Below are 21,090 nucleotides of genomic sequence, written 5' to 3' on the forward strand. Positions count from 1 at the left end.
CGTGCACTTAGGTTTTATTAATTGTGGTTTTGCCCTCATACTTATTCAATCTTTCATTTTTTCACAAAACTTTATATTAATTGAATTGTTCATAGATATACCATTAGATTTTATTGTTTTTTTTTTAAACCTTGATTTCTACAGTACAATATTTTGTCATATAAGTCAACGGAAAACAGAACTCATTAAATTCACTGATACGAAATAAAATAATAGTAAACAATAAAATCCAAGGAAGGAATCCATCACATTCATGATCTATTTATATCTCTCGAGCGACCATGCATGATAGTGAAATATTCAAGTTTAAAGACATGATGATGATGTCTTGCATAGTACAATCATTAGTACTTGTTCCATGGTTTCTAGTAGTAGCAGTACTCGCTGGTGGAGAAGACTCATCCGATACGGCAATGTTTCCGGCGATGTTTGTGTTCGGAGACTCATTGGTGGACAACGGAAACAATAACCACTTGAACTCACTAGCTAGGTCCAACTATCTTCCTTACGGCATTGATTTCGCTGGAAATCAACCCACCGGTCGGTTCTCTAACGGCAAAACTATCGTCGATTTCATAGGTACATATTTACATATACATCGATCGATCTCTACATGCATTTGGTTTTGAAATCAATGCATGCATAAATTTAGAACAAGATTCACCCTTTTACCTTTTTGTGTTAAATTATTTAGTTTGTTTTAGGTTAACAATTAACATGATGGGGATGGATGTGGATGGTTGCAGGAGAGTTGCTAGGGCTGCCGGAGATACCGGCATTTATGGACACGGTGGACGGAGGAGTGGATATTCTCCAGGGAGTGAACTATGCCTCAGCTGCCGGAGGAATCTTAGAGGAAACCGGTCGGCATCTGGTACTTCTTCTTTTTTCTTTCTAAATGTTTTTATTTTTATTGTTCAAAACATTATTGAAAAAATAGGATATGTTTTTTACCGTGTTAGTTCATCATATCAAAAAAATTGTTTGTCGAAATTGGTCTTATCGATTGAGCATTCATATAAAGAATCCAAGTTCGAAATTTCCAAAAGTAAAACTGATAATTGATTTGTACTATGCTTTTTGTTAATAAGCACATGCATGGTTTTCGATATTGAAATTTATCTTTGGCTAAGTAAAAAAAAAAAAAAAACTGAATTGGGGTGCATGAAGTCCGCCGGCCGGAGCAGTTCGACCAATAGAACTAACGAAGAGTATTTAATGTAGAGTGACTTTGATAGGGTGCATGAAAAACTTTTGCCTAGCTACGAGACTTGAGTATTTAATTACCCAAAAAAACTCTAATAAATGGGGTTGCATGCATGCATGAAGGGAGAGAGATTCAGCATGGGAAGACAAGTAGAGAACTTCGAGAAGACATTAATGGAGATAAGTAGAAGCATGAGGAAAGAGTCAGTAAAGGAGTATATGGCAAAGTCATTGGTGGTGGTGTCATTGGGTAACAATGACTACATTAACAATTATCTGAAACCAACGCTATTCCTCTCAAGCTCCATTTACGACCCTACTTCTTTCGCCGACCTCCTTCTCTCCAACTTCACCACTCATCTCCTTGTAAGTGTTATTTACTTCATGCACCTTTCACCACTTTCTTTGTTTTTCTAAAAGTAATCACAAATCGTGTAACCATACGTGTGTGTGAGTGTGTGATCATCGGGTGCCTAAAACCCATTAATATCGTTACAAGTACCCACACAGCTGTGGTCCAGTGGTGTTGAGAAATGGGGAAAGGTTTGAAGGAACTAACCCAGGTTCGATCCACGCTGGAAACAGAAAAAACATATTTGTGTGGAAAGTCTGGGCTTAGGGCCTTTGGCCCAAGCAGATTACCTGGTAGTCCAGTAACAGGCGATCTGGCTACCCTCTGGCATTAGTCGGAAAGCATTCCAAACTCGGGATAGACAGTGTGGTGGCCCCTTCGGAGAGAAGTCCACTCTGAAACACTTCGGTGCGTTTCTACCGGGGCTGACCGGATCAGCCGATAGAGTTTATCAAAAAATATATATATATATATCGTTACAAGTTTTAGTGTTTTACGGTTTATTTAGTTTTGCACTAAAATTCGAGTTTTATACATTTTTTGTTTAGGATTTGTACGGAAAGGGGTTTAGGAAATTTGTAATAGCCGGTGTGGGTCCATTGGGTTGCATACCGGACCAACTAGCCGCCCGAGAGGCTCCGCCAGGTGAATGTGTGGAGGCGGTTAACGAGATGGCTGAACTCTTCAACAACGGCCTCGTGTCGCTGGTGGACCGTCTTAATTCCAATAGTAAAACTGCTAGTGAAGCCATCTTTGTTTATGGCAATACCTATGGAGCCGCCGTGGATATCCTCACAAACCCTTTTAGTTACGGTTAAGTATCTAGTTTATCTCTTGTATTTATGCGATCAAATGTTTCGTTTTAGCTAAGTTCATATATATATATCACGTTATTAAAATCCAATTATAAGTTGAAATGGATGGTTGTTTTGCATGTGGTTCATAGGATTCGAAGTGACGGATAGAGGGTGTTGTGGAGTAGGTAGAAACAGAGGAGAAATAACGTGTTTGCCACTAGCGGTACCATGTGCTTTCAGAGACCGACATGTGTTCTGGGATGCATTTCATCCAACACAAGCTTTTAATCTCATAATTGCTCTCAGAGCCTTTAATGGTTCCAAATCCGATTGTTACCCCATTAATCTTTCTCAACTGTCTCGTCTCTAAACACTCAACAAATCCTTCTCTTTTTTGTTTATGTATCTTGGATTTTTGTTACTTTCCAATTTTGTAGACTTCAGTAGTTCTATCTATATATTGCATAGTTATTCTCATTATCTTTTTAATTTGGTGGTTATTTGGTTCCCATTTGAATGTGGACCTCTAATGATTACATTATTGTTAACTGCAAACATATACGTAAAAAATGAGTCAATCGAGAAATTGTAGAAGCGAGACTTTTCATGCATAGTGATGACATAAAATGTTGTATATTGCGGGATGATTCATAGATTAGTCCATAGATGTGTGTATACATATCGTTTCTCTTTTTGTTACATGTAAATTTTCGTTGAACAGAAAAATAAAAATAACTAGCTTGAAATTAGACAAGCCCAAGTATAAATTATTGGAGCCCAAAACGAGGCTAGCAATTCGACAAAAAAAAGATAAGCTTAGGAAATTGTACCTGTCTCGCAATCGGCAAAATCATCCTCTCCGACGTGATGGAAACAGAAGCGGTGGTTAGTACCGTCGCCGGCGTCGACTGTTTCGTTTCACTCCCTCGTCAATTACTCCACGCGCTTCAATCCACTAGCTCCTCTCCTCTTCCTCCGCTTCTTCCTGTCGAGCTCCGCTCCGGTGACCGCCGTTGGTCAGTTGCTTGGTCCGGCTCTAGCTCCTCCTCTTCTGCGATCGAGGTTTCGCTCCCTCTCTAGATTTGATCCCGTTTAGTCAAATTCAGTAATCTACTTTGGTTTTGGAGTTCTGACTTCTTTTCCTGTTTATTTATTTATTTTGATTCTTCCAATAAGGTCGCTCGAGTGTTTGCGGAAACCATTTCGTTGCCGGATGCTACAGTTGTTCAAGTTCGTGTTCTTCCTAATGTACCCAAGGCTACATTAGTAACAGTTGAACCAGAGACTGAAGATGACTGGGAAGTTCTTGAGCTCAATGCAGAACTTGCCGAGGCAGCTATACTTAGTCAGGTTAGTGGCTCTAGTTATGTGACATTGGCTTAATCAGTTTGCAAATGGTCTGCTGAAGAATTTTCAAAACATGTGTTCCAGGTGAGGATACTACATGAGACCATGAAATTCCCTTTGTGGTTGCATGACCGAACTGTGATAAGCTTTGCAGTGGTTTCAACATTTCCATCAAAAGGGGTGGGTAAGACCATCTTTAATCCGCACTTTTGTTGTATTGTCGTTGTCTATACCATACTTTTCAAGTTTCCTCTTCTTATTCTTCAACTTATCTTCCCTGCGATACAAGAAGGGGCTTACCATGACTACTTGTCTCTTATGCTTATAATCATTACAAGTTGATTAATGACAGAATTGTCTTGACTGGTGGCTCGTTTTCAGTACAACTTGTGCCAGGAACTGAAGTGGCTGTGGCTCCAAAGAGGCGTGACAGAAATCTCAAAGCAAAAAAGAGTCAGGAAAAAGAATGCACCAATGTCAAGGCTCTATTACGCGTACAAGATACTGGTAGATCAGCCTTTCGTGAAGCTGATGTCAAAGGATTTGAGCTAAGGGTAGCCCTCACTTCTGTTGCCTACATTCATCCAGAAACTGCCAAGAAATACTCTATAGAATCTCTTCAGTTGATTTCTGTATCCCCTAGAATACCTTTGAAAGGTACTGCAAAAAAGGATGAAGCCTTAAATATCAAAAACAGTGGAGCTTCAAAGGTGGCCGAGAATGGTACTTCAAGTGCAAAGAAAGAGCCCCGTCAAACAATTCTTCGTCTTGTCTTTTCGGATTTAGTTGCTAAAGGACATCTAATGATGGTCGAGTCTCTTCGTCTCTATCTCGGAGCAGGCCTACACTCATGTGAGTAAATTTTGCTTAAACATTCAGATGCTTTTGTTTTATGTACGTCCAGAATTTTGATGTTAGTGTAAAGATCTTATATATCTGTTCAGCTTGGTCATTAAAATCTGTGGAGAGACTGAGCTGAAGTTAATTTGACTGGTTATCGCAGTATGCGACACTAGGATTTTTGTTTTTGTTTTTAATGTTGTGACTATCAGGAAGTAAACTTGTAAGGTATTTTGAAAGTTATCGTGCAGGTTGAATAAATGCATCATTTTGCATTTTTCCATTCTCAATCGAGCATTGTTATCACAGAAAAATAAATGTCTGAGCAAGAGTTATCACTTGTATGTAGGGGTTTACTTAAGGGGATGCAATGTGAATGAAGACAAAGAAATTCCTGCTCTTTCACTTTCTCCTTGCGTCTTCAAGATTTCTGAAAATGAAAAGGTGCTGGATAGGGGTACAGATACGCTTGGTAATCATAATTCTATTAGAAATTGCAGTCATCCACCATCTGGCTTGAGCACCTATATGGATGTTGTCGACTGGTCTGTGCACGATAAGGTTGTTACAGCTCTTTCATCTGAGGGTTTGCATGACGAAGGAAATCAAGTTAATGCCTATCAAGTTAAGAATAAGAAAAAGTTGGAATGCCTTACTCGCCTGTGGTCATTGGCACAGCTTGATGCTATTGCATCAGTCACAGGAGTTGATGTTAGTTCGTTAATTGTAGGAAGAGAAACGTTTTTCCATTTCGAAGTAAGAGGGCCTGAATCGTATAAATTCAGAGACGGGCAGCCTTCTGTTAATGATCGTTGGGAAAGTGGGAAGAAGGATAAAAACACTCCTTTAGAAATTTTGTACGTCATGACGGTCTCTGACGAGTCTTTGCTTGGTGATAAATTCACTGGGTATGATCTTAGCCTGGATAGAAGTGAGAAGAGCGACAATGTGGTGCATATTGAGCCAGTGCTTGAGAAGATGAATCTTGGCGACCCTATATATTTTACGTCGGCTAAAGAAACACACTGCAATAAAGGTGTTTCCCCGGATATATCCTCCTTGACGTGGATGGGCCCAATCGTGTCGGATGTTATCAAGAGTAGGTTTTACTCTCTTAGCTTCATCTTAACCTGTGTTGATATGTGGTTGTTCTAAACCTGCGTCGTTTATTGCATCTGGAGAATGTTTATGAACGGATCTGTTCCTAAAGCCAACAATGCTATTATGCAGGAATGGCCGTGTTGTTGTCTCCTGCAGCTGGAATGTGGTTTAGCAAGTTCAAGATTCCATCACCTGGACATATTCTCATATATGGGCCTCCTGTGAGTTCTCATTTTAGTTGTTCCATTTGGTATTCCTCGAATATGAATTTAGTTCTTTTTATTTTGGCCCTTGGATTTACTTGGGTTTAAATTCCCCATTGATTCCTTCTCTCGCAACGTTAGTATGCTACCCATTCAAAAGCTACCCCTTTGGCCAGGAATGAGTATCAGAATGTTTATCTTGAATCTTTAGATTTGTTCTTCTTTACAACCGTGAAACATTTTTTCTCTGGCTTGCAGTCGTTGCTTAATTTCCCATTTTTCTTACTGGTTGAGACGACCTGGTTGTTTACTGGTTCAAGCTTCTGGTTGATAGGGTTCAGGAAAGACAATATTGGCTAGAGCTGCTGCAAAGTACTTCGAAGAACAGAAAGACTTGTTGGCTCATGTGTGAGTGATTTTGGTTAGGTTTATGTTTGTCTGCACTGATCTACTCCAACCAAATCCATTTATTTTCAAGAGACTAATTCTGGTACAAATGTGGTCTTAAGTATTGATTTCCTTGTGCAGGATTTTAGTATCCTGTTCTACGCTTGCCTTGGAGAAGGTTCAACACATCCATCAAGTCCTTTCTAGTGTAATAGCTGAGGGCTTGGAACATGCACCATCCGTCATCATTTTGGATGATCTCGATAGCATTATCTCATCGTCTTCAGATACTGAAGGAACACAAGCTTCGGTTGGGGTTACGATGCTTACAAAATTCCTAACAGATGTTATAGATGATTATGGGGTATGAACTCTTGAAAGATATCAGGTTTAACAGTTCCACTGTTTTCAAGTATTATATGCACGTTTATGATCACAATTATCTATGCATCACGAGTTACTTTCCGAAGTGTGGTGAATTTAATTATCTGAATGCAAGACTTCCTCCATGCGAAGACAAACGTCATTTCTCTTGATAGTCCGGAAAACTGCTTTCACCTTTCTTATTAACGCATACAACATTAAGTGGTTCTTGGAACTTCTTGAATCCACTCTTCTCCAAGATATGCCTTTAGAGACTCACGTTTAGTTAACCAGTTATATTTTTGCTCACTCAACAGGAATACAAGAATTTCTCTTGTGGAATTGGCCCACTTGCATTCGTTGCTTCTGTCCAGTCTCTAGAGCAAATTCCACAGACATTGAGCTCATCAGGTACAAACGTGTTATCTCTACCTGTTTAACAATAATATTTCTAACAGAATCAGTTCATGTGACTATTCATTTGATATTTTCAGGACGGTTTGATTTCCATGTACAACTGGCTGCTCCTGCTACCTCGGAACGTGGGGCCATACTGAAGCATGAGATACAGAAACGCCTTTTAGACTGTTCAGAAGACATATTGCTTGACTTAGCTGCTAAATGTGAAGGATATGATGCATATGACCTGGTATTATAAATTTTATATATGCTTTAAATTTGCCGCTGTGCTAAGACCAGAAAAGACATTTGAAAGAAATGTTGATAGACTTTGGAAGCTGACACTATCTGTGATTTTCATGTTATATATATTTTTTGTTCAAGCTTGCTATTTCGTTTTTAATTTGATCGTCATTCTACCCGCGAATCTACAGTGCGCTCTCTTTGAATTCTCTTTTTTTTTTCTTCCAGGAAATATTGGTTGATAGAGCTGTTCATGCTGCCATTGGCCGGCATCTACCTTGTGAATCAAATATATCCAAATATAATTTGGTTAAAGAAGACTTTACTCGAGCTATGCATGATTTTGTGCCTGTTGCCATGCGTGACATCACAAAATCCGCCTCTGAAGGTGGTCGTTTGGGGTGGGAAGATGTGGGAGGTGTGACTGATATTAAAAATGCTATAAAAGAGGTATGTAAGTATGCTGATTGCCATATCTGATTTTGTTGCCCTCATTAAAATCTAAATTAGTGTGGGGTAGGAAATCTTGCCGATATTGTTATCCTTTTATAATTGCAACCAGGAAGCATCTGTTACCTGCGTCTTTGTCTGCTGGCTTTTACTTATATCGTTGGATGTTCTCTTACTGAAGTTAGGTCGTGTTCAGTGGGAAACAATATTTCTGTAAGACCTGAGTTGATATAAGTTGAAATATCTTGGAATGAATCTGACGGAAATAATTCCACTGGGCGATATAAGAGCCACTAGTTATGCTAACAACTACAGTTTGAACCAGTTCTTATTTAGAGAGAGAATTTTGGATATGCAACTTATTTACTCTTTGCCATCTCCAGATGATTGAGCTGCCATCAAAATTTCCAAAAATCTTTGCAAAATCTCCTCTGCGTTTGAGATCGAATGTTCTCTTGTATGGCCCACCCGGTTGTGGGAAGACTCACATTGTTGGTGCAGCTGCTGCAGCGTGTTCCCTACGGTTTATATCAGTGAAGGGGCCTGAGCTGTTAAACAAATACATTGGTGCATCTGAACAAGCGGTAAGAATGACACTTTTCTTTGTTTTCCATCTTTAAGAACCTTTGAGATGATTATACTGCTTTTCAGTTCTTTAATGACGCATGCTTTATCTTTACTGTTGATTTTTTTTTATTCTTTACTTGCTTAGTCTTTACTTTGTATTAAACAATAGAATGGTAAAAATCTCTGAGAATGTTTCTAGAGAAAAGTTTTCAGACAGCTTTGTTCCTTTTAACTGTTATTCCTGCTAGTCTCTTTACCTAAAAATCTGAAAAATGTTATCCTAATGGTTCCGCATATCCAATAATGAAAAAACACACTTCTTTCAGGTCCGTGATATATTTTCAAAAGCAGCAGCTGCAGCACCATGCATACTCTTTTTCGATGAATTCGATTCAATTGCTCCCAAGAGAGGACATGATAATACTGGTGTAACTGATCGAGTTGTTAATCAAGTAAGTTACTTCAAAGTCTGTGCATATTCGATACACGTAAAGTTCAAACATCTCGTATCATATTTTTCTTTTGCGTAGTTTTTGACAGAACTGGATGGAGTTGAAGTTCTAACCGGTGTCTTTGTATTTGCTGCAACCAGGTATTCACACCCGAATAAGTCTATCTTGCATATCATATTTTGTGTTCGATGTATCACAGAATCAACAGCAAATGGTGGATTCTTCTGAGTTGATAGTTAATAATAAATCCAATATATGATAGGAGCCATTAACGTTGAAGCCTGTTCTCAGTCCTCAATTTATGTTAATCATTATATACAAAAGATGGATATATGACTTGATGGATATATGACTCAATTAACAGTAGACCAGATCTACTTGATCCTGCACTCCTAAGGCCTGGCCGGCTTGATCGTCTTCTTATGTGCGACTTTCCTTCCCCACCAGAACGATTAGATATTCTTACTGTTCTTTCTAGAAAGGTTAGTACTCTGAGTTACATCATTTCTGCTAATTATCTTTTTTTTTTCCCTCAAATCTCATGTAAAGTATGTATGTTTCATATCTGAACAACCCTTAACTAGAATCCTCTATGGCTAAGCCATTCCTATCAGATTGTGGCATTCATTTGTTGGTTAGACAATATGTAAATTAGATATATATATATATATATTACAAGTTAAAATGACAAAAATTCTTTCTGCATTTCTGCAGCTTCCAATGGCTGATGATATTGACTTAGAGCCTATAGCTTTGATGACTGAAGGCTTCAGTGGAGCTGATCTTCAAGCTCTTCTCTCAGATGCGCAACTTGCAGCTGTACACGAGTATCTGAACAGAGAAGATAAACCTGAGACCGGAACTACGCCAATAATAACCGATCCTCTTTTGAAGTCGATCGCTTCTAAAACTAAACCATCAGTTTCCGAAACCGAGAAACAAAAGCTCTATGACATATATAGCCAGTTTCTGGATTCAAGAAAATCGGTATCTCTCTCCTCTCCACCCTAATTTCTCTTCACTTTGATACACACCCAGTAGTTGATTACTAACAACATCAAAATCTTATTTTGCTTGTAGACAAGAGAAGCAAAGGGCAAAAGGGCAACCTTAGCATAATCAAAGGTATTACAAAGACAAAAAAGAATGGTTACATTGTAGAAATTACATGATGTAAAATTTTCTTTATGCTCAGTGTTAGCATTATAGTAAAAAAAAAAAAAATGGTTGAGGTTTGGAATAAAGATAGTTAGAGAGCCATATGGTAAGTTCTACAAGATTCAAACGACTATAAAAACCTCTACAGTAATAAGATTCATAAATTTGTTTTGGTTGTTTTGGAATTTTAGAAGCTGTAATATTTTTATAAAAACAAGATATGAAAATTGTACTATTCAAGTTCCTTAATTTTGTATATGAAATGAAATAAAAAACGCTATACAAAAGAGTCAACTATTATCGCACAACAAAATTTAGTCCACAGAAAAAAAAAGGGAAAAGAAATGACACCGTATTGGTAACTCACAGGTAAAAATTGTTGCCTCCTATCTTTGACAATGCCAGTTAATAATGTTGTTAATTGTTATGGCCATAACTTGAAATGAGTCAACAAAACTAACCACAGAGGACGAATAGAGGCAGTTAAAGAAACTGTCATGAGTTCAGTTAATAATATCTCATCACATTCAATAGAGACTGCCAAAAAAGAAAAAAGAAAAAAGAAAAAAGAAAAAAGAAAAACCGATTGGTTTATGAATTGGGCGGGGGAGAGAGGTTGCTGTGACGTCTCTCTCTACCCATCTCCTTAACCGAAACGGCATGCATTTCTTCCTTCTTTAACTTCCTTTCTCCATTCCTTCACGACAACAATGAAATAAACTCATCACAAATTCTGTCATTTTGATGTTTGACCAAACAAACTAAGTTCTATAAACAAAATAATACAAGTTCTTTTTTTTTTTTTTTTGTGTGACAAAAACCCAAACCCAAAAACGGTTAAGAACAAGGGAATAAAAGAGTCATTTTCCTCTTTCCTCTCCATATTCTTCTCCTGATTTTCCTCTTTTCATTTTCTTCTCTTTTCTGGTAATATGAACAAGTTCTGAGCTGTGACCATTAGACCAACAACAGTCTTTATATCTTCTTTTAGTTCTTTCTCTCTCCCTTTTATTTCCTTCTCCTGTTTTAAGTTCCTATTTCTTAAAAAAAAAACCGGCATTCTCATTTTATTTTACCTCCACTTGCTGCCTCGGCTTGCTCTTCAGGTATGTCTTTGGTCCTTTTTTCTTCGTTCTCTGTGATTCTGTAGGGTTGCATAGAACAGAAACCCAAAAGCTAGAGATATAACTTTGGTTATCAAATCGTAAAATGAATGATACATAAAAACTTTATAAACAGTTCTCTCATCATATGAACAAGTAACCACCATAAAGATGATGATGAAGAAGATAGATTTAGGTCATGAAAAACCCTCTTCATTGTCATTCCCACAATTAGTAATAGCACCAAACTTCGACATAGATTTTTGAGTATACAACAAGTCAAAGCAAATTCAGGAAAAGCCAATTTTTTATTGTTTTTTACACGGATACATTTAAGAAGCTAGTTCTCTTTTTAAAATGGTGAGGTTTGAGTACACGACTACCTCATCTGTTGTATCTGTAGCTATTTATGTTTTGAGTTGCTTGTTTTTGAAAAATTATGACCAAGGAAATCGTTAAGAAATATCAAATCTTGGATTACAAGAAGACTTCTGAGTATTTTTACCTTCCATCAATCTCATCTCTGAACTCACATGAAGTTGACATTCCTCGGTTCTCTTGATGGGACTAAAATGTGAAAAGTCACCTTTCATGTTTGAATATTTTTCATCTTCTCATCAGCTGAACAAACGGTAGTTTTGTTGCAGGTCAGAGGACAAAGATCGGTGTAAATCAAAGAAGGACTTACATATGAATAACAAAGGGAGTCAGAACGTTGCAACCTGCAAGCCTGTCACTACATTTGTCCAAACTGACACCAACACTTTCAGAGAAATTGTGCAGCGCTTGACAGGTCCATCAGAGAACAACGCTGCAGCAGCAACACCAGAAGCAACAGTGATAAAAACCGCCATACAAAAGAGGCCGACTTCAAAGCTCCATGAGAGAAGGCAATGTATGAGGCCAAAGCTTGAAATTGTCAAACCTCCTCTAAGCTTTAAGCCCACTGGTACGACACCATCATCTAAATCTGGTAATACCAACCTTTTAACAAGTCCAGTGGGCACCCCTTCTTCATTGTTCTCTAACTTGTCCTTGATAGAAGGGGAGAAAGCAGAACCAGATAGTTGTACAACAAACATCGAAGAAGAGGAGAAAGCCATTAAAGAGAGACGCTTTTACTTGCATCCATCGCCAAGGTCTAAACCAGGGTATACAGAACCAGAATTGCTTACTTTGTTTCCTTTAGCATCTCCCAATTCGAGTGGCAAACCATAAACCCGACAATCGACTAAAGAGTGAGCTATGCAAGCCTCTAAATCCCCATCCACTTCTTTGAGGATTCAAGTAGATCCATCTCACTGCACCTTTATAAGCAAATACCCATAGATTGTAGATTTTTCCTGGTGATCTTCTCCTCTGTGGCTCTGTATTGAGGTTTTTGTACGATGGGTATGTTTCACAATTTTCATCGATTAAAACACCACAGGCTCTTTCATCTGAAGATATAAAGCATTGACTAAGTCAAAAATACTGTCTCTACGAGGGTGAGAACAATCTCCAGACACAAAAACATCCCTTTTCCCATCCACTTCTAGCCAGCTACATCCCGCTGGCTTTTTCATTTCCTTTTTCTTCATTAGGTTTCTCAACTCCATCACGCCTTCCCATTTAGCATCTGCAGCATACATATTCGATATGAGAACGTGGTTTCCGGTGTCGTCAGATTCAGCTTGCAAAAGATGATTTGCAACTGAGTGCCCCAGATCCATCCTATTATAGGTTGTACACGCCCTTAACAGTGTTCCCCATATATTTGCATTGGGTTCAACTGGCATCTGTGTGATGAAAGAATATGCATCATCAAGTCGACCCCCTCGAGCAAGTAGATCTACAGCACAAGCATATTGTTCCATTGTAGGTTTCATACCGTGAACTGCCCTTATTGAGTCATATATTTGCAATCCATCCTGTATTAATCCCGCATGACAGCATGCAGTCAACAGAGTAGTTATGAAAACATGATCGGGCTTTATGTTTGAGTCAATCATATGAGAGAAGATCATAAGTGCTTCCTTACCCCTACCATGTACAGCATACCCAGCTACCATAGCAGTGAACATAACCAGATCTCTACGAGCATCTGACTGGAAGACAGAATATGCATGCTTCAAGCTGCCACATTTAGCATATACATCTAGTAGAGTCCCCTTCAGGCGGATATCACCAAGTCTGCCTCTAATAATATATCCATGACATTGTCTTACTAGATGCAGAGAGGCTAGCTGCGCACAAACAGGAAGGAGATTCATTATAGTCACAGTGTTAGGCCTCATTCCTCGAGCTTGAATCTCACGGAAAACACCAATGGCTTCATTAGGGAAACAACTTTCAGCATAGATACGAACCATCAAACTCCAAGTGGTCAGATCAGTAGTAGACATCTCACTGAACAGCATCTGAGCATCATCATGACTTCCACTATTAACATATCCTGATAACAATGAGTTATAGGTAACCAAAGTTCTCCTCTCTGATAAACCCTGAAAAATCTTATGAGCGTATTCAACATTACCACATTTGGCATATGCATCAAGCAATGCATTGCCAAGCTTGGGTTCCTCTTCATTGTGTAAAAGACCAGCCTTAACTGAGTACCCATGAACTTCTTTTACTTTACCAATTCCCTGTACATTTGTGCAGAACTTGAGTAGGCTTAAAATAGTAACAGAGTCAAGAGTGATTGCTTCGTTAAATAAGTGGTGCAAGAGATTCAAAAATTGAAACTGCTTTGGACTGTCTGCAAAGGCATCAAGTATAGCATTCCAAGATATTATATCCTTCATGGACATCAGTGAAAAGGCCCAATATGCTGCACTCGTGTCACCAAATCTTGCATAGAAACTAATGAGAGCGTTACCAACTGATGTATCCTCCAAAAGGTAAGAATGGCGCAAAATATAACTGTGGATCTCTTTCCCACAGGTCAAGTCAGTTAACTGCGCACAGACAGGAAGGATGCTGAGAATAGTTACTGAATCAAGAGAAACATCCCCCTTTTGCACCAAGTTGTGAAATAACTGCAATGCTTTAAGCCACTCATGATTTGATGCATAACCGGCTATGACAACGTTCCATGAAACCAGATCTTTGGAACCCATCCTCGTAAACAATGAGGCTGCTTCTTCTATTCTTCCGACTCTCAAATAGAAACTCACAAGTGAATTACATACAAAAACATGGGTTTGCAACCAAGATCTCTGCACAACATAACTGTGAATCTGTCTCCCACTTCGATATGCAATGTTCTTGCCCATGGAAGCGCAAACTGGCAAAACATTTGCAATTGTTGCATAATTTGGCTCTGTAGGTTCTTTCAGCATTAGACAAAACGATCTAAATGCATCAGCCATCATCTTATTCTCAGAAAACCCAGCAATAATCGCATTCCATGAGACAACATCTTTGTCAGCTATATCATCAAATGCAGTAAAAGCATCAGGAATAATATACCCAAATTTGGCATACATGGAAACCAAAGCATTCCCCACAAGTGTATCTTTCTCTAAACCGGTTTTAATAATATAAGAATGCATACTTTTCCCATTGTATGAATCCCCAAGGCGAACACACACAGGAAGAAGAATCGCAAAGGTAACGGAGCTGGGCTTAGGTTCATCTGCAAAGTGCATTGCTTTGAAAAACCTCATCGTTTCACGACCACAAGAAACAGAAAGTCCAGTCAGAACAATATTCCAAACAACAGGATCAACACTGTCCATTTGCCTAAACATCTTCTGGCAATCATCCATTCTCCTGCATTTCGCATACATGTTAAGAACTGACTTCGAGACCTCAGTGCAGGCTATATGACCAAGCTTGAACACGCAACCGTGCAGAGCCCTCCCTGATGTGAGCTCAGACACTGAAGCACAAGCTTTGACAACATCCAAAAAAACCCTGTGATCAGTTCCAAAACCAGACAAAAGTCTGAAATTCTGAACAAATTGCCGTAAAGGTACCATCTTTACCCTAAATATCCCAGAAACGTTCCTTTATCCACAAAATCCACGTTACATTGGATCAGACATTTTCACAAACACCTGATATGCAAGAACGATTTCCTACCCTTGTAACACTCTAGTCTAGAAATAAGCGTTGTCCATATGTAACAGACATAGAGAAACTGATAAAGCAATATCTTTATCAAGTTCCTTAATTTATCAAGCAATAAAGGTGTCGCTCAGTCTCCATCTCTCCATCAAAGCAAGCGAGAGTTTTTTTTTTTTTCTGAGTGAATTGAAAATTATGAATATGATTTAATTAAAACTGAAGGGCTAACTAAGAATATATTAATTTACTTTAGGTCCTTACGTGCAAATTTACGATTTTTATTCTCATTCGAATAAATAGAAAAAAAAAAAAAAATCCATAAATATATATCTCTCTCGTCGACTCTGCTTTACACATCTCACACGGTAAAGTTACATAGTTCAGCTTGAATCGGCACTGACGAAAGCATCTTTCTGCGAATATGGCGCCTCCGGCAAGTGAAACAGCTGCGGTGGTTGACGGCGGTGATGGGCAGCAGCAACGACAAGCTGGTGGGTTTGGGCAGGCAATTACCGGAATCATTAGAATCGCCGTCTTCTGCTACTTTGCTTCTAAGTTCTTTTCTCCGAAACAAAAACCATCGGATCCTTCTAAGCCTTCTCATCTTATGTCCAATCTCTTTCAGAGGGGAGAGCCCATGGTAATTTTCTGGTTAATTGTGTTGATTACTTGCTATTCGTTAATTCATGCAATTTGATTCGTTTCTCTCTTCTGAAATAAAGTACGTTATTTTTTATGGTCGAATCACAGAATTTTTCTTGTCTGAGTGTTTTTCCACTTCGGAGTGGTTTAGGGTTTTACTGTTTTGTGTTTTTGTTTTTCCAGGATATGTGGTTTTATCTTTCGGAGCATGAGAAATTCAATGACTTTGGCAATGAAGGTGCGCTTATTTGGCACGAGACAAACATACCTTATGCTGTGTGGAAGCCAGAGAGCACTAGGACCTTGTCAATGACATATTATCCATCCGAGGTAGTAGAAATTTGGGTTTTTTTTCATTTGCTTCCTTCGAGATTAATATATTTGCTCCATTGAATTAAGATGTTTGTTGTTCCAGGCACTGAAGAATAATGGAAGTCTGTATGCTCATGTCTTCTTTGCTCGATCTGGCTATCCTATAGATCCTAATGATCCTGAATACCAACCTCTTAACTGCTTTGGCAAGACACACCGTAAGACTTCCCTTTCGTTAGACAAATAACCTTTTTTACAGTTGTTGGTAGTGAGATTCTTGTATCCGCTAAACTGGATGACTCTTTTCACTATTTCAGCCGTTGCAACTTACTTGCCAAAGCGAAAAGCAGATAAGAAGAAGAGTCTGTTGGGAAATCCCAAAGACGATGATGAATCCAATGTTGAAGTTGAGGTATGTCTCTACAGAAACTTCTGATACGGAATTTTTTATATGTGTTTATGTTAATGTTTAGCCTGTGATGGCACTCATTCTTATGAACTAACACAAAGCAAACTTCGCAGGAGGTTGATGGTAAGGACTCGGATCTCAAGGATGAGGGCCCTGTGGAATGGGTTTCCTACTGGAAACCAAATGTCACAATTAACCTAGTCGATGACTTTACTCGGTAAGTTAGTTAGTACTGATAATTGATAGATGAATAATGGATTTATGGCATCCTTGCTTTTCTTTTGGGTTCACTCTTAACATTGAATTTCGTAAGACGTTTGCTAATTGTTTTCGATTTCCGTACAGCTATCCACAGCATGGTGTACCACCAAACATTGATCCTTGTATCCTTTTATTTTATGATGTTCCTACTTCCTATTGTTATTTGAGTTTTTGACAACTCTCTATGCACATCTTTCTCTAACAATCAAAGGCAGTAGCATGTGTATCATCTTCCATGCCATTTTTACATTAGTTGGATTAAACTTGTTTGAAAATTAAAAATTCTCAAGGACCAAAACGTGAGTTTCTGGGTTCTTCGAAGTAGTGCTACCTCTCCTTGTTTCATATATGTGCATAAATACACAAAGAACCTATGCTTCCTTTTTCTTTTGGCTTTTCTTTTAATCTTTGGAATGGGAATATATGAATATTTCACTTTGCCATGCTAAAGGTGTGATGGTCCATATCTGCTCTTTCCTTAACTTTTATTGGTAGACTTACTGGTGGAACCTAGTACAGTAAACTACTACCCTACAGTTTTCTTTAATGAGTTTTGGCTGCTAAGGGACAAGTTGATTTTAATCAATGAGACGGTCTCAGAGCTGCCACTTAATCTGGAAGTAAGCCCCATAAGCATGACAAAGTGGCAGCTGTTTCAGCAGATTGATCAGTCTTTCCAGATTCACCGTAGCTATGGAAGCATGCTTGATGGTGAATCTGACGAACTAAAGGTAATTCTGGTCCTTTATGCCCAGTTAGCTTCATTGTCATATTATATACTAGGATGTGCATCTAACGACTCAAACTAGGGATCCCTAACGTAGTATAGAGATGTGATTAATTGCTTTCTGTAAATCGAAGCTGCGGTGATCATGTTTTTGATGGTGTATAATTTACTTGCAGAGGGTGTTTTTGGAAGGAAATCCCTATCTGTTGGGCGTCACAATGTTTGTTTCGATGCTTCATTCTGTATTTGACTTCCTTGCATTCAAAAATGGTAAAGACCAGAAAGAACATCTACTTTCCTAAAATGCCTCTTGAAATTAGCTATTTAGTTACCCGTGACATTCCCTGCAGATATCCAGTTTTGGAACAAGAACAAATCTATGGAAGGACTGTCTGCGAAGTCTGTCGTACTGAACTTTATGTGTCAGTTTATCATCTTCCTCTACCTGCTTGACAACGACACTTCGTGGATGATACTGGCTAGCTCTGGAGTTGGTGTCTGCATCGAGTTCTGGAAAATAGGGAAAGCCATGCGGATTGAGGTACCATCTGATATGACACAATCTGATCACTGAGTCAAGTATTTTTGTGCATGTGTAACATCATTCAAAAATCAGTGACATGTTCATCTGATGTTTTTTGCTTTGCATTTAATCCGTGGCAAACATTTAAACTTCCCAGGTTGATCGAAGTGGGATGATTCCAAGATTGAGGTTCCACGACCGTGAATCCTATGCAAGCAACAAGACCAAGGAGTATGACGACATCGCCATTAAATTCTTATCCTATGTGCTCCTCCTCCTTGTTGTGGGTTTCTCCATATATTCACTTGCCTATGAACGCCACAAGAGCTGGTACTCATGGATCCTATCTTCACTAACGAGCTGCGTCTACATGTTTGGTAAAAAATCCTTCAAAAGTATCTTAGACCAGCTCAAAACTCTCTTGTGGTTGATTCAATTGAGTCGAAATCAATGTGTTTTGTGTTTCCACAGGTTTCATAATGATGTGTCCTCAATTGTTCATCAACTATAAGCTGAAGTCAGTAGCACATTTACCATGGAGGCAAATGACATATAAGTTCCTCAACACAATCATCGACGATCTCTTTGCTTTTGTCATCAAAATGCCAATGCTGCATCGCCTTTCTGTCTTCCGAGATGGTGAATACAAATCCATCTTCGCCTTTTTGTCATCAAAACTTCTTATACGGAATTTTTTTATATGTGTTTATGTTATTGTTTAGCCTGTAATGGAGCCAGTGTGATGGCCCTCATTCTTATGAACTAACACAAAGCAAACTTCGCAGGAGGTTGATGGTAAGGACTCGGATCTCAAGGATGAGGGCCCTGTGGAATGGGTATCCTACTGGAAACCAAATGTCACAATTAACCTAGTCGACGACTTTACTCGGTAAGTTAGTTAGTACTGATAACTGATAGATGAATAATGGATTTATTATGGTTCACTCTTAACATTTAATTTCGTAAGACGTTTGCTAATTGTTTTCGATTTCCGTACAGCTATCCACAGCATGGTGTACCACCAAACATTGATCCTTGTATCCTTTTATTTTATGATCTTCCTATGATTATCTGAGTTTTTGACAACTCTCTATACACATCTTTCTCTAACAATCAAAGTCACTAGCATGTGTATATCATCTTCTATGCCAATTTTACATTAGTTGGATTAAACTTGTTTGAAAATTCAAAATTCTCAAGGGCCAAACGTGAGTTTCTGGGTTCTTGGAAGTAGTGCCACATCTCCTTACTTCATATTTGTGCATAAATGCACAGAGAACCTATGCTTCCTAATTCTTTTTGCTTTTCTGTTAATCTTTGGAATGGGAATATATGATGATTTCACTTTGCCATGCTAAAGGTGTGATGGTCCATCTCTGCTCTTTCCTTTACTTAACTTTATTGGCAGACTTACTGGTGGAACCTAGTACAGTAAACTACTACCCTACAGTTTTCTTCAATGAGTTTTGGCTGCTAAGGGACAAGTTGATTTTAATCAATGAGACGGTCTCAGAGCTGCCACTTAATCTGGAAGTAAGCCCCATAAGCATGAAAAAGTGGCAGCTGTTTCAGCAGATTGATCAGTCTTTCCAGATTCACCGTAGCTATGGAAGCATGCTTGATGGTGAATCTGACGAACTAAAGGTAATTCTGGTCCTTTATGCCCAGTTAGCTTCATTGTCATATTATATACTAGGATGTGCATCTAACGACTCAAACTAGGGATCCCTAACGTAGTATAGAGATGTGATTAATTGCTTTCTGTAAATCGAAGCTGCGGTGATCATGTTTTTGATGGTGTATAATTTACTTGCAGAGGGTGTTTTTGGAAGGAAATCCCTATCTGTTGGGCGTCACAATGTTTGTTTCGATGCTTCATTCTGTATTTGACTTCCTTGCATTCAAAAATGGTAAAGACCAGAAAGAACATCTACTTTCCTAAAATGCCTCTTGAAATTAGCTATTTAGTTACCCGTGACATTCCCTGCAGATATCCAGTTTTAGAACAAGAACAAATCTATGGAAGGACTGTCTGCGAAGTCTGTCGTACTGAACTTTATCTGTCAGTTTATCATCTTCCTCTACCTGCTTGACAACGACACTTCGTGGATGATACTGGCTAGCTCTGGAGTTGGTGTCTGCATCGAGTTCTGGAAAATAGGGAAAGCCATGCGGATTGAGGTACCATCTGATATGACACAATCTGATCACTGAGTCAAGTATTTTTGTGCATGTGTAACATCATTCAAAAATCAGTGATATGTTCATCTGATGTTTCTTGCTTTGCATTTAATCCGTGGCAAACATTTAAACTTCCCAGGTTGATCGAAGTGGGATGATTCCAAGATTGAGGTTCCACGACCGTGAATCCTATGCAAGCAACAAGACCAAGGAGTATGACGACATCGCCATTAAATTCTTATCCTATGTGCTCCTCCTCCTTGTTGTGGGTTTCTCCATATATTCACTTGCCTATGAACGCCACAAGAGCTGGTACTCATGGATCCTATCTTCACTAACGAGCTGCGTCTACATGTTTGGTAAAAATCCTTCAAAAGTATCTTAGGCCAGCTCAAAACTCTCTTGTGGTTGACTCAATTGAGTCGAAATCAATGTGTTTTGTGTTTCCACAGGTTTCATAATGATGTGTCCTCAATTGTTCATCAACTATAAGCTGAAGTCAGTAGCACATTTACCATGGAGGCAAATGACATATAAGTTCCTCAACACAATCATCGACGATCTCTTTGCTTTTGTCATCAAAATGCCAATGCTGCATCGCCTTTCTGTCTTCCGAGATGGTGAATACAAATCCATCTTCCCTGAGTTTATTGATGCATGTCTGTAGGATAGTTTTGGAATTCACAAAAATTGATGATGATCTAATTTTGGTGTTGTTGTTGTTGCAGATGTGATATTCTTAATATACTTGTACCAGAGATGGGTTTATCCTGTGGACAAAAGACGTGTCAACGAGTTTGGTTTTGGAGGTGGGGATGAGTCTGTGGATACAAAGAAGATCTCTGACCAAAAAGATGACAAGAAAACAAACTAATTAGCTTTGTGCTTTTGTTCTTTCAAACAATTTTTGAGTTGTTTTTGGTTCTGCTTTAGGAAGTTTTGCTAATGCGGCTATTTGTATCCAAATGGAATTTCGTTTTAGGGTAATTTTAAAAAATGTGTTAAAAAGAATAT

At 38.6% G+C, this 21,090-nt stretch overlaps 6 protein-coding genes across 11 annotated transcripts; 5 read left to right on the forward strand and 1 right to left on the reverse strand.

Annotated features, from left to right (window-relative positions):
- The first annotated feature begins 218 nt into the window (after positions 1 to 218).
- On the forward strand, positions 219 to 2,844 carry LOC9309429 (GDSL esterase/lipase At5g08460). The gene is made up of 5 exons (XM_021022486.1): positions 219 to 579; positions 747 to 874; positions 1,330 to 1,572; positions 2,107 to 2,371; positions 2,505 to 2,844. The coding sequence occupies exons 1-5, from the start codon at positions 282 to 284 to the stop codon at positions 2,723 to 2,725; spliced, it is 1,155 nt and encodes a 384-aa protein (XP_020878145.1). The 5' UTR covers positions 219 to 281; the 3' UTR covers positions 2,726 to 2,844.
- A 301-nt stretch (positions 2,845 to 3,145) lies between these two features.
- On the forward strand, positions 3,146 to 10,061 carry LOC9307399 (peroxisome biogenesis protein 1). 4 transcript variants are annotated; one of them, XM_002871283.2, is made up of 17 exons: positions 3,146 to 3,417; positions 3,532 to 3,705; positions 3,787 to 3,886; positions 4,084 to 4,554; positions 4,892 to 5,641; positions 5,773 to 5,864; positions 6,181 to 6,254; positions 6,375 to 6,597; positions 6,914 to 7,007; positions 7,091 to 7,245; positions 7,467 to 7,688; positions 8,072 to 8,272; positions 8,582 to 8,707; positions 8,786 to 8,847; positions 9,072 to 9,189; positions 9,422 to 9,694; positions 9,788 to 10,061. In XM_002871283.2, exons 1-17 carry the CDS (start codon positions 3,223 to 3,225, stop codon positions 9,824 to 9,826), a joined length of 3,369 nt encoding a protein of 1,122 aa, XP_002871329.1. In that variant the 5' UTR covers positions 3,146 to 3,222; the 3' UTR covers positions 9,827 to 10,061. The 4 variants fall into 4 exon arrangements, with proteins under 4 accessions (XP_002871329.1, XP_020878128.1, XP_020878129.1 ...); XM_021022469.1 differs by having other exon boundaries at positions 3,193 to 3,417; positions 9,075 to 9,189; XM_021022470.1 differs by lacking the exons at positions 9,422 to 9,694; positions 9,788 to 10,061 and having other exon boundaries at positions 3,193 to 3,417; positions 8,970 to 9,169.
- Positions 10,062 to 10,463: 402 nt separating this feature from the next.
- Positions 10,464 to 12,195, forward strand: LOC9307400 (VQ motif-containing protein 31). 3 transcript variants are annotated; one of them, XM_021022490.1, is made up of 3 exons: positions 10,649 to 10,971; positions 11,616 to 11,917; positions 12,011 to 12,195. In XM_021022490.1, exons 2-3 carry the CDS (start codon positions 11,659 to 11,661, stop codon positions 12,184 to 12,186), a joined length of 435 nt encoding a protein of 144 aa, XP_020878149.1. In that variant the 5' UTR covers positions 10,649 to 10,971; positions 11,616 to 11,658; the 3' UTR covers positions 12,187 to 12,195. The 3 variants fall into 3 exon arrangements, with proteins under 3 accessions (XP_020878148.1, XP_002871330.1, XP_020878149.1); XM_021022489.1 differs by having other exon boundaries at positions 10,464 to 10,971; positions 11,605 to 12,195; XM_002871284.2 differs by having other exon boundaries at positions 10,465 to 10,971; positions 11,616 to 12,195.
- Positions 12,196 to 12,322: 127 nt separating this feature from the next.
- On the reverse strand, positions 12,323 to 15,188 carry LOC9307401 (putative pentatricopeptide repeat-containing protein At5g08490). Its single transcript, XM_002873315.2, has one exon. It carries the CDS (start codon positions 14,931 to 14,933, stop codon positions 12,384 to 12,386), a length of 2,550 nt encoding a protein of 849 aa, XP_002873361.1. The 5' UTR covers positions 14,934 to 15,188; the 3' UTR covers positions 12,323 to 12,383.
- Positions 15,189 to 15,357: 169 nt separating this feature from the next.
- On the forward strand, positions 15,358 to 19,805 carry LOC9309430 (CLPTM1-like membrane protein cnrB). The gene is made up of 15 exons (XM_021022496.1): positions 15,358 to 15,661; positions 15,847 to 15,993; positions 16,079 to 16,193; positions 16,293 to 16,387; positions 16,498 to 16,601; positions 16,730 to 16,767; positions 17,141 to 17,376; positions 17,549 to 17,642; positions 17,723 to 17,913; positions 18,053 to 18,272; positions 18,367 to 18,534; positions 18,681 to 18,784; positions 18,895 to 18,932; positions 19,304 to 19,539; positions 19,712 to 19,805. Exons 1-12 carry the CDS (start codon positions 15,443 to 15,445, stop codon positions 18,686 to 18,688), a joined length of 1,635 nt encoding a protein of 544 aa, XP_020878155.1. The 5' UTR covers positions 15,358 to 15,442; the 3' UTR covers positions 18,689 to 18,784; positions 18,895 to 18,932; positions 19,304 to 19,539; positions 19,712 to 19,805.
- On the forward strand, positions 19,444 to 20,950 carry LOC110227865 (CLPTM1-like membrane protein cnrB). The gene is made up of 5 exons (XM_021023749.1): positions 19,444 to 19,539; positions 19,963 to 20,076; positions 20,216 to 20,435; positions 20,529 to 20,735; positions 20,805 to 20,950. Exons 1-5 carry the CDS (start codon positions 19,444 to 19,446, stop codon positions 20,948 to 20,950), a joined length of 783 nt encoding a protein of 260 aa, XP_020879408.1.
- Positions 20,951 to 21,090: the final 140 nt, after the last annotated feature.

The sequence above is a fragment of the Arabidopsis lyrata genome (genome assembly GCF_000004255.2).
Source record: "Arabidopsis lyrata subsp. lyrata unplaced genomic scaffold ARALYscaffold_6, whole genome shotgun sequence".
Lineage (NCBI taxonomy): Eukaryota > Viridiplantae > Streptophyta > Magnoliopsida > Brassicales > Brassicaceae > Arabidopsis > Arabidopsis lyrata.

Excerpts from the sequence above, each read along its gene's own strand:
- LOC9309429 (XM_021022486.1), top strand. The coding sequence starts at position 282 with ATGCATGATAGTGAAATATTCAAGTTTAAAGACATGATGATGATGTCT. Across the intron at positions 1,573-2,106 it reads ACTTCACCACTCATCTCCTT|GATTTGTACGGAAAGGGGTT; the intron begins GTAAGTGTTATT and ends TTTTTTGTTTAG. Across the intron at positions 2,372-2,504 it reads CACAAACCCTTTTAGTTACG|GATTCGAAGTGACGGATAGA; the intron begins GTTAAGTATCTA and ends TGTGGTTCATAG.
- LOC9307399 (XM_002871283.2), top strand. The coding sequence starts at position 3,223 with ATGGAAACAGAAGCGGTGGTTAGTACCGTCGCCGGCGTCGACTGTTTC. Across the intron at positions 3,418-3,531 it reads CCTCCTCTTCTGCGATCGAG|GTCGCTCGAGTGTTTGCGGA; the intron begins GTTTCGCTCCCT and ends TCTTCCAATAAG. Across the intron at positions 7,689-8,071 it reads TTAAAAATGCTATAAAAGAG|ATGATTGAGCTGCCATCAAA; the intron begins GTATGTAAGTAT and ends TGCCATCTCCAG.
- LOC9307400 (XM_021022489.1), top strand. The coding sequence starts at position 11,659 with ATGAATAACAAAGGGAGTCAGAACGTTGCAACCTGCAAGCCTGTCACT.
- LOC9307401 (XM_002873315.2), bottom strand. The coding sequence starts at position 14,933 with ATGGTACCTTTACGGCAATTTGTTCAGAATTTCAGACTTTTGTCTGGT.
- LOC9309430 (XM_021022496.1), top strand. The coding sequence starts at position 15,443 with ATGGCGCCTCCGGCAAGTGAAACAGCTGCGGTGGTTGACGGCGGTGAT. Across the intron at positions 16,194-16,292 it reads CTGCTTTGGCAAGACACACC|CCGTTGCAACTTACTTGCCA; the intron begins GTAAGACTTCCC and ends TCACTATTTCAG. Across the intron at positions 17,377-17,548 it reads GTGAATCTGACGAACTAAAG|AGGGTGTTTTTGGAAGGAAA; the intron begins GTAATTCTGGTC and ends ATTTACTTGCAG.
- LOC110227865 (XM_021023749.1), top strand. The coding sequence starts at position 19,444 with ATGAAAAAGTGGCAGCTGTTTCAGCAGATTGATCAGTCTTTCCAGATT. Across the intron at positions 19,540-19,962 it reads GTGAATCTGACGAACTAAAG|TTTATCATCTTCCTCTACCT; the intron begins GTAATTCTGGTC and ends TTTATCTGTCAG. Across the intron at positions 20,077-20,215 it reads GGAAAGCCATGCGGATTGAG|GTTGATCGAAGTGGGATGAT; the intron begins GTACCATCTGAT and ends TAAACTTCCCAG.